Source organism: Myotis lucifugus, unplaced genomic scaffold (assembly GCF_000147115.1).
Source record: "Myotis lucifugus unplaced genomic scaffold, Myoluc2.0 scaffold_2, whole genome shotgun sequence".
Taxonomy (NCBI): domain Eukaryota; kingdom Metazoa; phylum Chordata; class Mammalia; order Chiroptera; family Vespertilionidae; genus Myotis; species Myotis lucifugus.
The window spans coordinates 9,259,415-9,272,685 of record NW_005871050.1 but is presented as its reverse complement, the minus strand read 5'-3'; the positions used below and the strand labels follow the sequence as shown (position 1 = coordinate 9,272,685).

General features: G+C 52.0%; 1 protein-coding gene across 1 annotated transcript; it reads right to left on the bottom strand.

The window, feature by feature from the left end:
* Nucleotides 1-5,720: 5,720 nt before the first annotated feature.
* APLN (apelin) lies at nucleotides 5,721-13,057 on the bottom strand. The gene is made up of 3 exons (XM_014458648.2): nucleotides 12,831-13,057; nucleotides 6,836-7,007; nucleotides 5,721-6,197 (listed from the first exon to the last, which is right to left on the bottom strand). Exons 1-2 carry the CDS (start codon nucleotides 12,895-12,897, stop codon nucleotides 6,841-6,843), a joined length of 234 nt encoding a protein of 77 aa, XP_014314134.1. The 5' UTR covers nucleotides 12,898-13,057; the 3' UTR covers nucleotides 5,721-6,197; nucleotides 6,836-6,840.
* Between the last annotated feature and the right edge of the window lie 214 nt (nucleotides 13,058-13,271).

Sequence of the window (13,271 nt, the reverse complement as noted above, 5' to 3'; positions counted from 1 at the left end):
CCCAGTAAAATTGGGATGACTAGGGAAGGTACTTCACTGTCAAGCACACTTGGGGACAGAGATGGTTGGCCAGAATGGGCAAGGCCACTGTAAGCCCTCAGAGATTTGGGATACTTAATTCCCTGAACAAAGAAGCTTGCTCTCTTGCGCTCTTGGGCACTCTTAGTTCCTCTTAGCACACTTGGCTCATGGCTCACACTTGGCTTCCTGGCACTGTCCCATGTGGTCCACACACACAATGGACTAATGGACTACAACTAGCCTGATGCTGCACTAGACCTGTCTCCAACATGGAAAGGAAACTCTGGTCACTGGCTTTGCTTCTGGCTTTACTGAAACCCCATCTACACTTCTATGACTGGGCTAAGAGAAATGGGACTTTGGAAACACGAGGACTTAATTCCAGGCAAATAAAAATCATTCATTCTCCCATGTGAATCTCAGAACATTTCTTTTCTCAATATGTAAGAACTCCACCCCCAGCAGCACCCAGTGGGGAAGAGGAGCCCCTCACTTCACCTGATATCACTAGGATTGGAACTCTGATCTGACTCTGTTGGACTTTTTCCCCCACGATGCCATGGAAGAGCCTAATTTCCACCCACAGCAACTCCAGACTTCCCCCTTTCACCGAAAGTCATTTCCTTTGTTAGTATAATTATTATCGGTTAGCATGGCCTGGAGGCCAACTCATAACCAGTTTATTAAATTTCCTTAATTTTAGACCTCACTGCAGAATTGAAGTCTCCCTTTGGGCCCTAGGCAAGAGTTCAAGGGCTGAGTTGAAGGGCTTCATCGGAGACAGGGTTCAGCAAACTGTGTTCCAACACCTGTTTTTCTAAATAAAGTTTTGTTGGAACACAGCCACACCCATTCACTTACTCTTTGTCGATGGCTGCTTTTGCACGACAATGGCTGACTGGAGTAGTTGGCACAGAGACCAAATGATCCACAAAGTAAAAAAAAACAAAAAAACAAACAAAAACTGTACTATCTGGCCTCTTACAGGAAAAGTTTGCTGACCCCTGATTTTCAACATTCAAGGAAATGTTCTGGATGCAGCTCCAGCCTTTGGCTGAAGTTCAAGGTAGCAGCAAGGGAAGTCCCTTGCCAGGCTCCCTCTCTGAGCACTGGCCAGTAGGAAAAGCAAACGGACTTTTTCAAAGAAACCTTGGAGAGACCTTCCATTTGGGGGGTTCCAGAGAAATGCTGGCTGAGTCAGCAGCCCCTTCTAGGGCCGGGAGCAGAAAGCAGTAAGTCCTTTGCTGCCATGCACGTTGCCATTCACGTTGCCATTCTTGTTGCCATTTAGCTGGCAGTGGCTCACTCTATCAGAAAGAAACTCTGGATGAAGAAATTTCGGTTAAATAACCTTTAGGCCTGAAAAATAGAATTATATAAGCATCTCAGAAAAGCCACTCAGGCCAGGTCCCACAGTTCCCTCTGTGACCAAGGAGCCCAGCCCATTTGGGGATACCAAATCAGCCAGGGCCTGTGGGAGAATCTGAAGTGCTAGGCTTCAAAGTGGCCAGGACTCGTTTTCCACCACACCTGGGGCCTGAAAAGCTGTGTGTGGTCTCAGTCTGTTTGCCTCCCTAATCTCTGTCATTTCCTAGGCTGTCTAATTTCCTAATGGATTTGAAGCATCGTTGCTTTTAGGTTCTCTGCCCCTTCAACCTCTAGGTCCAGGACTTATGGTCCAGAAACAATTAAGTGAGCTCCTTTTATTTTCTCTGCATTTACTTTTTTTAAAAAATATATTTTATTGATTTTTTTACAGAGAGGAAGGGAGAGAGATAGAGAGCCAGAAACATCGATGAGAGAGAAACATCGATCAGCTGCCTCCCGCACATCTCCCACTGGGGATGTGCCCGCAACCCAGGTACATGCCCTTGACCGGAATCGAACCCGGGACCCTTCAGTCCGCAGGCCGACGCCCCATCCACTGAGCCAAACCGGTTTCGGCTGCATTTACTTTTTTAAAAATATATTTTTATTGATTTCAGAGAGGAAGGGAGAGGAAGAGAGAGATAGAAATATCAGTGATGAGAGAGAATCATTGATCGCTGCCTCCTGCACACCTCACACTGGGGATCGAGCCCGCAACCTGGGCATGTGCCCTGACCTGGAATCGAATGGTGACCCTCCTGGTACATAGATCCATGCTCAACCACTGAGCCACAGCAGCCGGGCTCCTCTGCATTTTCTAAAACAAACCCCTATTCATTCTATTGTGTTTATTTGGACAAGTCAAGATATTGCCAAAGGGTGGCGACCCGTATGTTCTGCCTTCTTTTGGTGTGACACCAGTTCTCTTTCCCCTCATCCTTTGCCCCAAGGAGCTCAGACTTCCAGTCATCCACTAGCATCCAGTTGATTACATGTGCCCGAGGACACTGGTGGCTTCTCCCCATCTCCACTGCCCAGCATCCTCCTGCCAACTTAACCAGATTCAATTGGGCCTTCTGGAGCCTGTGTTAGTTGGTCAGCCTCCATTAGCCTTTCTCTGATCCCACCAGCCATCCATTTCTCTTGCACCTACTGAGAATACCAAACATGCTTTGTACTTAACTCTGCTCTCTAATTAGGGGTCCTCCTATAGTACCATAGGAAGAGTGCATTCTAGAATTCGAGGTCCAGATTTTAGATCCACTTACTGGCTGGGAGCCTTTGGGCAAGTCACTTCACCTTTCTGAGCCTGTTTTCTCATTTGTAAAATGGGTATCATGGTCTTTGTTGCCCAATTGTTAGGATGATAAAATGAATTGATGTTTTTTTGTGTGTTGTTGTTGTTTTCAGTTCCACTGGGTTAAAGTCAGGGTGTCAACAGGGCTGGTTCCCTCTGGAGGCTCTGAGGGGAAAATAATTTCCTTGCCCTTTTCAGCTTCTAGTGGCCTTAACTTGCAAACCCTTCACCATCTTTAGAGTGCATCACTTCAATCTCTGTTTCCATAATCACACCCAAGTTGATGTTTGTTTGTTTTTTTAAGCACTAAACTGTTAAAGGGCTACACACATATGGGTCAGTAGTAAGTTGTTCTGCCCTGTCAACTCCCCCTTCCCCTTGGTTTCATGTGAAACTAGAGCTTTGGGGGTGATTGGGAGATAACAGATGAATCAGCATAAAGACAGCCCACCCAAAACCTCCTTGCCTAAAACCAATGACTCTGACAACCAGTTTGCCTAAAAGTCAAAGTAGTAATTTTGAAAGAAGTCACTTTGTACCAATTTTCTTAAGAGGCACTTCCACCATAATGTCATATTTTTAAATCTCTCTGTCACAATCCGCAGCATTTTGTCGAAGATGAGATCATTTTGTATGCTGGTGGATGGCTTTTTCTATTTTATCTCCTATTGAGCAGTGTTATGACTTTTTAGCAAGTTTGCTGAAAACCTTCTCTTAAAATTGTATATTTCTACTACTAAATACTTGTCAAATCTACAGCATTTCCCACAAGATGTACTGAGTGCATTTTTTTTATCACTCCTGGCTCTTCCTTGCTGGCTTTGACTCTGCATCCTACATGCCTGTTTGCACCTAAGGAGTTGATTAACTGAATTAGCATGTACCCAATGTTCCTTTGTGTTCTTCGAGGTATTGGCATTTTGGTAACAAGCATGAAGAAGTGAGACAGATGGGGCAGAATTGTATCGGACTGCTTGCATCTTCTTTTTCATGCTATCTCATTCATCAAGCACCTCTACTTTGTGAAACATAAAATGATACATACAAAGTCATTACCAAATGTATTTATTGCAGGAAACATAACATTTTTCAAGAGAGGCAAACTGGCTAAAAGGTCCCAAAAGTGTTCAAAAAGTAGAAGACACCCACCAAGGATACAAAACAACTTTTAGTAGAAATCCCACCTTTAACCAGAATGTTCTTAAATACAATTGCTTTCTAAAAATCCTTTTTGATGACACTGCAAAAAAAAAAATTAGGACACCCAAACTGATGCCAAAACACTTCAAAGTGGACTGAATTTTATGTGAACCGGCCGTTAAGCCTAGAGATTCCTTTTGTGAGTTTGTGGCAAATTGGTTTGTGGCCATTTGACCTGGAACCGATTTGGGATGCAAGCGTACTGCCTTGCATGTGCAACATGTGGGCCTGGGGACAACCATGGACCTCAGGGGACAGTAAGGGCTCTCCTGAACATGACCTCCACGAGTAAGGGCAAATTATCATCTTTAACTCTTTATTATAAAGACATATTTACATAGAACAATCTTTACAAACACAGTGAACACAACTATGGGAAGGGGACAATTTCTTAATGAAAAGGGCCTTAATATCTTTGTATAAATTAGTATAAGAATCATACACAACCACTTTAAATAAGACAGGCCCCCAGCCCCTCACTGCCCTCCACTGCCATGTCCCGCCTTCCTCCCTTCCCCATGGGGCTGGGCAGCTGATGAGTCAGGAGATACAGAGAGGAAGAGGGCGAAGAAGGCCCAGCCCCTGGTGGGGGCATCAGTGGCAGAAGAGGCTTTCTGGACACTGGCCAGCCCCTACTCTGAGTCTGAGGGGTGTGGGGGGAGGCAAGTGCCCAGGTGGGCTCCCAGGGTGGGCCTTAAAGCAGCAGCAGCAGTAGCATTAGCAGCAGCAGAGGTAAGGGTGAGAGGCGGGTAAGGCAACATAAGGGTTATTGTGGGACTCAGGGGCCCTGACTCCCCCTCTCCCCAAACATACATATGTGGCTGTCAGGCTCTTGTCTCCCCTTTTCTTCACTCCTGGGAGGCCTCTGAGAAGGAAGCCTGCTCAGACCTATACTTCCTCCCATCCTTCCTTCTCTCCTTCACCTCCTCCTTCCCTTCTTTCTTCTCTCCCTCCCCCTCCCACAAAGGGAAGGCCACTAGGAAAGAAGGTCCAGTCAACATGAAGGGAAGGCTATTGAGTCCAATTACTCAAGGTCAACTCCAAGCTCCTGAAAACCAGTGCTGGGGTTGGACTGTTAATCTCAGTGCCTGAGCTGCCCCTATGAAAATATCGGGGGTCTGGGAGTGCTGACAGAATGGGGTCAGCTGGCCAGTTAAGGAATTTTTCAGCCCAGGTTGGGGAATGAAGCAGCAGAGGCAGGCCAGGAAGGCTGGAGCAGCTCTGTCCCCACACCACCGCCACCATGCCACTGCCACCGTGGGGCAGTTCACAGTCCACTATCCTCTCCCCTCCCAGCCGGCCCCAGCCCCAACCCCAAGAAAAGGCACTTAATACATTTTGAAAAGACATCAACAGGGAAGAGGACATCATCAAGTGGGACTTGGGAGACCTAGGTCCTCATTCTGGCTCTGCAGTGACCCTCAGTGGGTCACTGTCCCTCTCTAGGCCTCTGTCTTTGCAGGAGTTTGCATAAGGAGGCAGAGCTTAGTGATCTGCAATATTCCTTTTGGTCTGATATTCTGTGATTCTTGGCAAAAACATGTCTGCCTGGCTTTTGATCCTGGGAGAGTATGGAGCCACCTCAGGCCCATCACCCTCCCCTCCTGAGCTAGAGCTTGAACTTGCTGGGGGGGGGGTAGAGGAAGTTAGGGAGCAGTGAGTTGGGGGAGTGTTAGAAGACACAGTAAGATGAGAGAAGTGACAGAGTGCTGTATGTCCCTCTCCTTTGCCTCTTGAGAAAGCAGCCATAAAGCTATTCCTCCTCTTCTCTAATGCTATACCCCTCCCCTTCACCAGAGCACCAACCCCCCCGCCCCACACACACACACACACACATACTCCAATGCCCCCAAGGCACCCTGTCTGCATGCCAAAGCTCCTGGCCTCTAACTAGAGTCTCTCATTGCTCATCTCTTTACTTCCCTCTGGAGGCCTGCTAAAGGTCCAACTGGCATGAAAACCTGGGATCTGCTGGAGCCCATTGAAGAAGGGAGTGTTTCCATGCAGGCCCCAGGGCAAACCTGAGGAAGGGAGGGCTGCTTGGAGGTTGGGGTATTAGGTGGGAGAGGTGGATACTAGAGCAGGACGAGATCCAGAAAAAGGACGGCCTTCCAGTGCTGGGTCTCCAAAGTCAGTCCAGAGAAGGGCCACGTCATTCAGGGAGGCTGGTGGGTGAGAAGAGCTGGGACCATCAGCAGCTAGGACGTGTGCAAGATGAGAGGCGAATGGATATAAGGGCTCCAGAGAAGCAGACCAATCTATGGAAGTAGAGAGAAGTGCAGGGGGGAAGTACTTGAGGGCCCCTTCAGTCCTAAAGAGACAAAAAATGACCAGAGGAGAAATCATTGACATGTTTCTGGTCAAAGGGGATCACCTGGGGGAAGGAGAAGAGACAGCTCGTTCTGCCCTCCTCACAACCTAAACTAAAGCCCAAAGCTCTGAGTTGGTGCCACCTTATCCTGCTACAGGGAAAAAGACAACAGGCCAGGCCTCAGAAACAGACTTAGGCACTGCTCTCTCTGCTGTCACCTTTGATTTTCTCTCCTTCCCTGGGCAACTCTTCTAATTCTCTGCCTGCTGCCCCCAAGGCTCTCTGCCCCCTCCCTCCTCCCGCTCTCTGGTGAGGATCCACAGCTCATCAAAATCCCTTAGGACTTCTAGAACTCTCCAACTAGGTCAGCCGGCCCAACCCCAGGGTGGAGGGGAGCCAACACCCAACTCCTGGGAAGCCAGGCGATTGGCTCCCAAGTGACAAGCCCCTCTCTGGGCCTCAGTCTCCTCTCCTGCAAAATGAGGGGGTGAGATGGGTGCCCTGTAAGTCCCGTTGTGTGTGATGCCAGGATTTCTTGGGGCAGGTGTCTGACCAGTGATGAGCACAGGGTTACCCAGCTTCCAGGCTGATCCTCCCCCAGCCCTCCCACACCACCCACTGACCAGAGGCTCAAGTACCTGCTTCAGAAAGGCATGGGGCCCTTATGAGAGAGGCGTGGCCGCTGGCGGCGGAATTTTCTCCGACCTCCCTGCCAGGGCCCTGGTCCATTCCTGGACCCTCTGGGCTGCACCAGGTGGTGAATATTGCCTTCCTCCAGCCCCTTCCCGGCAGAAGGCTGTGGCAGGGGCCCTGCAAGAAGGAGAAAGCCTGTTAGCAGGAAAGCTGGTTCAAATAAGCAGGGGACCGCAGACCACAGGCCTGTGGCAGGGGACAGTCTTTCCATGAGGCGGCATTCCTCAAAGCTTTTCTTTGTTTTTGTCTTCTATCTTGATGAACAATTTGCAATTTTTACACTGTCCTGGGGGAAATGGAACCTACCTCACATCTTGACAGTTATGGAACTGAGTTTATGTCCTTTTGACAGTCCTGTCATGTTTTTGGCAGGCACAAACTTGTTCTTTGTTGAGAACATAATTGGGGGTGCAGTTTGGGACACTGTGCCTGTACTTGGCTGGGGCACAGCAGGCAATAAAACCCCCTGGCAACTGATACACTAGAGACATTTCAAGCACACGACACATCAGTGAAATGAATGCCTCCGCCACCACGTACCCACCACCCAGATGCAAGAGGGAGTCACATATGCCTTTGTTATCCCTTTTCTTTTTTTTCTTTGCTGAAGTACTTTAAAGCCAAATCTGGAACATCATGTCATTGTACTCCTAGGTCCTTTGCTATGCGATGGCCCACTTTTTTTTTTTTAATCCTCACCTGATGATATTTTTCCATTGGCTTTTAGAGAGAGTGGAAGGGAGAGAGAGACAGAGAGAGAAACATTGATGTGAGAGAGACACATCCCAACCAGGGCTGGGGATCAAGCCTGAAATTTAGGTGCATGCCCTTGACCAGAATCGAACCTGGGACCCTTAGTCCCCAAGCTGACACTCTTTCCGGTGAGCCAAACCGCCTAGGGCTGAGATGGCCCACTTTTGAGTAGTAGAGATCTCATACCTCACCCCTGGCATCTCACCAGTGTTTAGGCATCTCCTGGGCTCACATCTCCTGTGGCCACCCTGTGGGAATGGCTGGGGGAGGGGAAGTCCTCTGACTCTTATGTGTGCCTTATGCTGGTTCTACTCAGCCTGTGACCAGATTTAGAGACCAATAAATACTACATGAATAAATGAATGAATGAATGAACAAATGAGTGAATGGCTACCTGAAGCAGCAAGTCTGTGAATGAGGAGGGGGCTGAGCTGCTGCAGTCGGCACCTCCCCGCCAGATGCCCTATCTCCTTTCATATCACATGCCAATCCTCTACCTGATGCAAATTCCTGCCATTTCAATCCCAGTTGGCTTCTCTTCTGCTCTCTTGGACCCTGCTCTGCATCTGTCCACATTTGGCTTCGAGTAGAAGCCTTCTGATGCCAGACCAAGCCCTGGCAGTAGACTTCAAGTGGTGCTGGGTGTTCCTGGTTTCCATGAGGCAGAAGGCACATGGGCCTGCTCTCATAGAGGCTGCAGTCTAACCAAGGAAGACTGAAAATGGCAGAGCAGGGAGATGAGATGGTGCTGGGCAAGAGGCAGTCTGGCAGGGTGCCCATGCAATGCCTAGTAGGGGGCTGGCCTGCAGAAATATGGCTTCCGAAGCAGTGATCAGAAATCCCAGCCTCTCTTCCCCAACATCATTGGATTTACCTTCAGCTACATCTCTCTCCCTGGAGCCCAGTTCCACCCATCTAAGAATCCCTACCACTAGTTTACAGTTTCCATATACCCCCCCACCTCGTTGGCTGCCCCTGGCCATTCCTCCTTTCCCTCCTCCCTGCCTCCAGCATCCTTCCTTGGTTCCTTGGCTCTTGTGATTCCTCCTCTACTTGCACACAATTTCCAATTGTTGATCCTCCTCTTGGGATGAAAGTAGGTGAGTTTGTCCTTAGGGCTCTCCCTGCCCAGACTCTTGGGGCCCGCTGTTCGCTCTCTCTCTCTCTCTCTCTCTCTCTCTCCACACACACACACACACACACACACACACACACACAATCTAGTCCTCCACAACGTCCGTCCCCCGCCACCCCCCGGGAGAAAAGTCAGAGGCCCATTACAACCCTGCTGTTTACCAGCCACACTTCTATGCTTCTGGTTGGGGTGGGTTAATATGTCAACTCCTCCCCTAAACCCATCACTTAATGAGAATTAAAATACAAATTAGACTTCCACTTTAGGGCAGTAGGCATGGACAGGGGCCAGGAGGTCGCTTCCAACTGTCATAGAGCTATCTACCCTCTTAGCTACACTGGCAAAGGGTCTGGGCCAGGGGGGCAGGGAGGAGAGAAGGACCTTCACTAAGTCCCCTACTGGAGCTGCTTCAGCTTCTTCCCTGTGCTTTGGGGTCCCCTCCAGGCTCTCCTTGCGCACTGAGGCCGATGAGAATAATGTTGATGAGGATGCAGTGCCAGAGAAATACTCAGGGCAGGAAGGACTGTGCTGAGAGTGTGGCCAGGCACAGGGAAGGACCCTAGGAGCTTTGACAATATAAGCGAGACCTTGGTTCTTGCATCCCTGCCAACTACTGGGGGTGGAGTGGGCATGGGGCAATGGCACAGGCTATGGACCAGGGGTACAGTAGGCATGGAGAAGAGAGGCACGGTGCCTGGATTGGGGAGTGCATCATCTGCAAATGCTCAGCACCCAGGACTGTGAGTGTTGGTGGGAGGGTAGGGGTGATGGGTCCTAAGGGGAGAGGGTGGCAGAGAAACAGGATGGGAAACAAGGATGGTGCTTCAGACTCTGGCCAGGGAGAAGTCTAGACTCTAAGCCTGCAGGAACTCCCTGAGCTGACTGAGCACTCAGCCAGGCCCTGGAGATCAGCCACTCAGAAGCCCCTGGCATTTTGCATCCCATCGGGTGGGGCGGCTCACTGTCCTTGTAACCAGAAGTCTGCAGCTCCTCCCGCACCCTGATCCCATCACCCACCTGTTTCCTACTTTTGATTCTGAGTCTGGCTCACCCTAAGATAAGCGGACACCTGAAACCCAGGCTTTATCCTGTCCAAAGGGATTTTTAAAGGCTGTTAATTCTCATCATTGCAGAGGTCCTGGTTATACAAAAGAATTCCCCTTTAGAAATGGGGGCCTTTCTCAGTGCACTTGGTCTCTTCCAACTCATTTGCTACTTAACAGGAGGCTGGAGCAATCCTCCAAAGAATCTCCAGGCTAGAGGCACTCGAGCCATTGCTCTCCAAAGTGCCACCAGCAATGAAGCCCCAGCACCTCTGCGCTGAGAACAGTCAGCAATGAACAGGGTTTGATTTTCCAGCAGCCTGAAATCCAGGCCTGCCAATGCACAATGAGGTATGTGTGGCTTTCAGGAACACCAGCCTCACCAGGAACGATGCACCTGTTTTTCCTCTTGTCATCTAGCCTATCTTGTGATGGCTTTAAAAGCCCACATGGGTGCTCTTGTGGGGACCCTGCTGGCTATGTCCCCTCCACTACTCAGGGTCCTGCATGTGTCTCCAGGATGAAGCCTCCTTCGTTTGCCCAGCCCCCATCCCAGTGCCCTGAGTGATCTCATGCCTGCTTTGCCACCCTTGGACATCTTACGCGCTGGCAGCCTGGCCTTCCACTTGCGTTAGTCCTGTGCCACTAAGAGGCCTGACTCAGGTTACATGGATGCTTAGCGCATAGGAACTGGGGATGGAGCCGTGATTGCCCCGCCCTAAGTGGGAGGGGTACAGCAGGCTGTTCTCATACTATCACTGTGACTGCAGGCGTTGAGCTAGGCCTGGAAAGGGGGAGGAGAAGGAGAAGGAGAGAAAGAAAGGTACTCAGACAGAGAACAAGGAACACTTGGCCCTGGCCCAGCAGCTCTCAGACTCAGAAGAGCAAAGTGTATCCCAGGTCAGGAGGCAGTGGAGGAGTATGTGTGTACCGGGTGGAGGGGTGGGGGGCATTCCAACTCAGGACAGAGTGTATTGTGGAGAAAGTATGGTTTTCAGGCCTGGGACTTTGCCTGGGGACTCTGGGTGGGGAAAGCAGACAAGTCTTGGCCACGGGAAAGGAGGTTCTGGGGTTCCTATTTCTGACCCAGGACAGAAAGCAGGAGGAACAAGACATGGGTACCTAGGTCCTTGGCTGGTTGCCCCTTGTACGGAGGTGCCCATCCTCGGCTCCAGGAGAGGTCATGGGGTGGAGAAGGCAATGGAAGCCCTGGGAGTTTGCTGTGCTGGGCTTAAGCAAAAGGTGAAGGCAACGAATTGACCCAAATCAGGATAGATAGCAGATAGATAGCCTAATGAAGAAGGGTGAATTCAAGCAAGAAGTGACAGGGTCTGGGCCAGATATAGCGTCCCCTCCCTCTGAAACCAGCTCTCCCCTTTACCAGTACTGCCCTAACAGCTGGATCCCAAAAGGGCACTAGTGGTGGTCAGTTGGCTAAGGGGTCTCCCCATAGCTTCTGGGGAAGCACCAGCTACGCAGATCAGGCAAACCCAGCTTCCTCTGGAACACCCTCTCTGCAGCCATTCTTTCTTCCCCGAAGGCATCACCTTGGACTATTTAGCAGTAGTGGTGTCAGGTGGGTGTCTTGTCTTGCCAACTACACTGGATGGTAGGCTCATAGAGGAGGCCCAGGTGGTGTCTTTCATTCATATATTTTGCTCTCTTCCTGCCATTGACTGCCTGACAGGAGTTTCTAAGGAAAAAGCCTGCTCCCTTCTTATCAAGGAGGTGGCTGACGCAGAGCACGGGCCCTGAGAGGAAGACCACTGGACAGCTAGCTGAAGGCGGGTGATGCCAGACCCAACCAACGTGCTTTTCTGAGGAGCCAGGCAGTGCTCCAGGGCCAGGGCAGTGTCATAAGACAAGAGCAGAGAAAGGAGGGGACCTACAAAGAGAGAGAGGTAGAGCCCCATCGGGCCCCTCAGAGGTTCCTGGGCTGCAGGCCATTGTCCTGCTCCAGAGGGTCTGGGACCAAGTGCTCTTCCTGGAGGAAACTTGCTGCCCTGTCTTCTGCCCCCCTCTGCTCCCACCTCCTGTGACTCCCTCCAGTCCTAGCACAGGCTTTAATCCACCCGGTCTTGGCCTTTCTTTCTGTGGTGCCGGGCAGGCAGCAGCAGTGACAGCCAGATCACAGGACTGTGGCAGCTGGAGGTGGGAGCTGGCAGCCTCAGGACACACTGACACACAGAGGACAGGCAGCCCGGGGTGGGACTGCTAGGGCTCGGGGAGGGCAAGGGAGCACCAGTGCCAAGTGTGCCAGGCGGGGCATGTGGTGCAGGTGGGGGCAAAAGGACTCCCCCTCCCTGAGCTGCGTGGAGGCATCACGTTAGGCACTGTTTCCCGGTTTGGCGCCTGGAGACAGGGCACTAAGGTGAAGCATGTCTGTACCTGGGGCAAAGGAGAGGCTGAGCCAGGATATCGAAGAACAGAGTCTGTGGACTTCCTGCGCAGGAGCAGAAGAGACCAGACAGGACATTGGAGTAAGTGTGGAGAGAACCAGCTTGGCCAAGGGGAGGCTGCCTCTGCCCACATGCAGCTGAAGGAGCAGCAGCTGGGCTCCACTCCCCCGCAGCTCCGCTCCTGCCTATGCAACAAGTGTCACGTCTGCATCTTGGCACATCATCTCCAGTATCTTGCCCCCTAGGACCAGACCGCCGGCGGTTCCAAACCTCCAGGGTCTAGAAAACCTTGAACGAGGGAGCCCAGCCCACCGGGCTCAGGTCAGTTCACTTCACTGACCCACGAGGGGAGAGGGACGTGCCCCCGCCACCCTCCACCACGTGGGATGTGGAGCGCGGGACCCGGGGAGCACGCCAGAGGCCCTGAGCTTCTCGGACCGTGAGGGGCAGCCTGGAGGGGCAAGGCGATGGGTCCCTGCCCTGGGCGCCCTGTCACTCTGCGGCCGGCGCGAGGCTGCCTGGCGGGCGCTGGGCTCCGGGAGGCGGAGAGCGCGGCATAGGCAGCGGGAGAGCAGGAGGGAAGCGCGGGCTACGGGAGGCACGCACTCACCTCCACACACCGAGGTCAGGGAGAGCCAGAGCAGCAGGAGCGCCTGCACGCACAGTCGCAGATTCATGCTGCTCCTCCGGCCTGGCCAGGAGGCGGGGAGGCGGAGAAGTCGGGCGTCCGCAGGCCAAGAAAGGCGCTTGCCCCGGCTGGTGCGGGCTGGTGGGCGCGGAGCTCGCGGGGTTCCCGGGCCGCGCAGCAGGCTGGCCGGCCGTGCGCGCTTGCCGCCTGCCCTCTCCTGCAGCCTCTCCCTCTCTGGAGCGGGCAGCGCCGCCAAGCTGGCTTCAGAGGCTCCGGGAAGGCAGCGAGCTCTTTCCAAAGTGGCTGGCTGCTCGGCCCGCGGCTCCAGCTGCCCGTGGTCCAGGCTGCCAGTGAGAATGCTCCCTGCTCACTCTAGGGGCTGCATTTTGTAGCCTGGAGCTTGGCAGAGAGCCCACTTGGTCA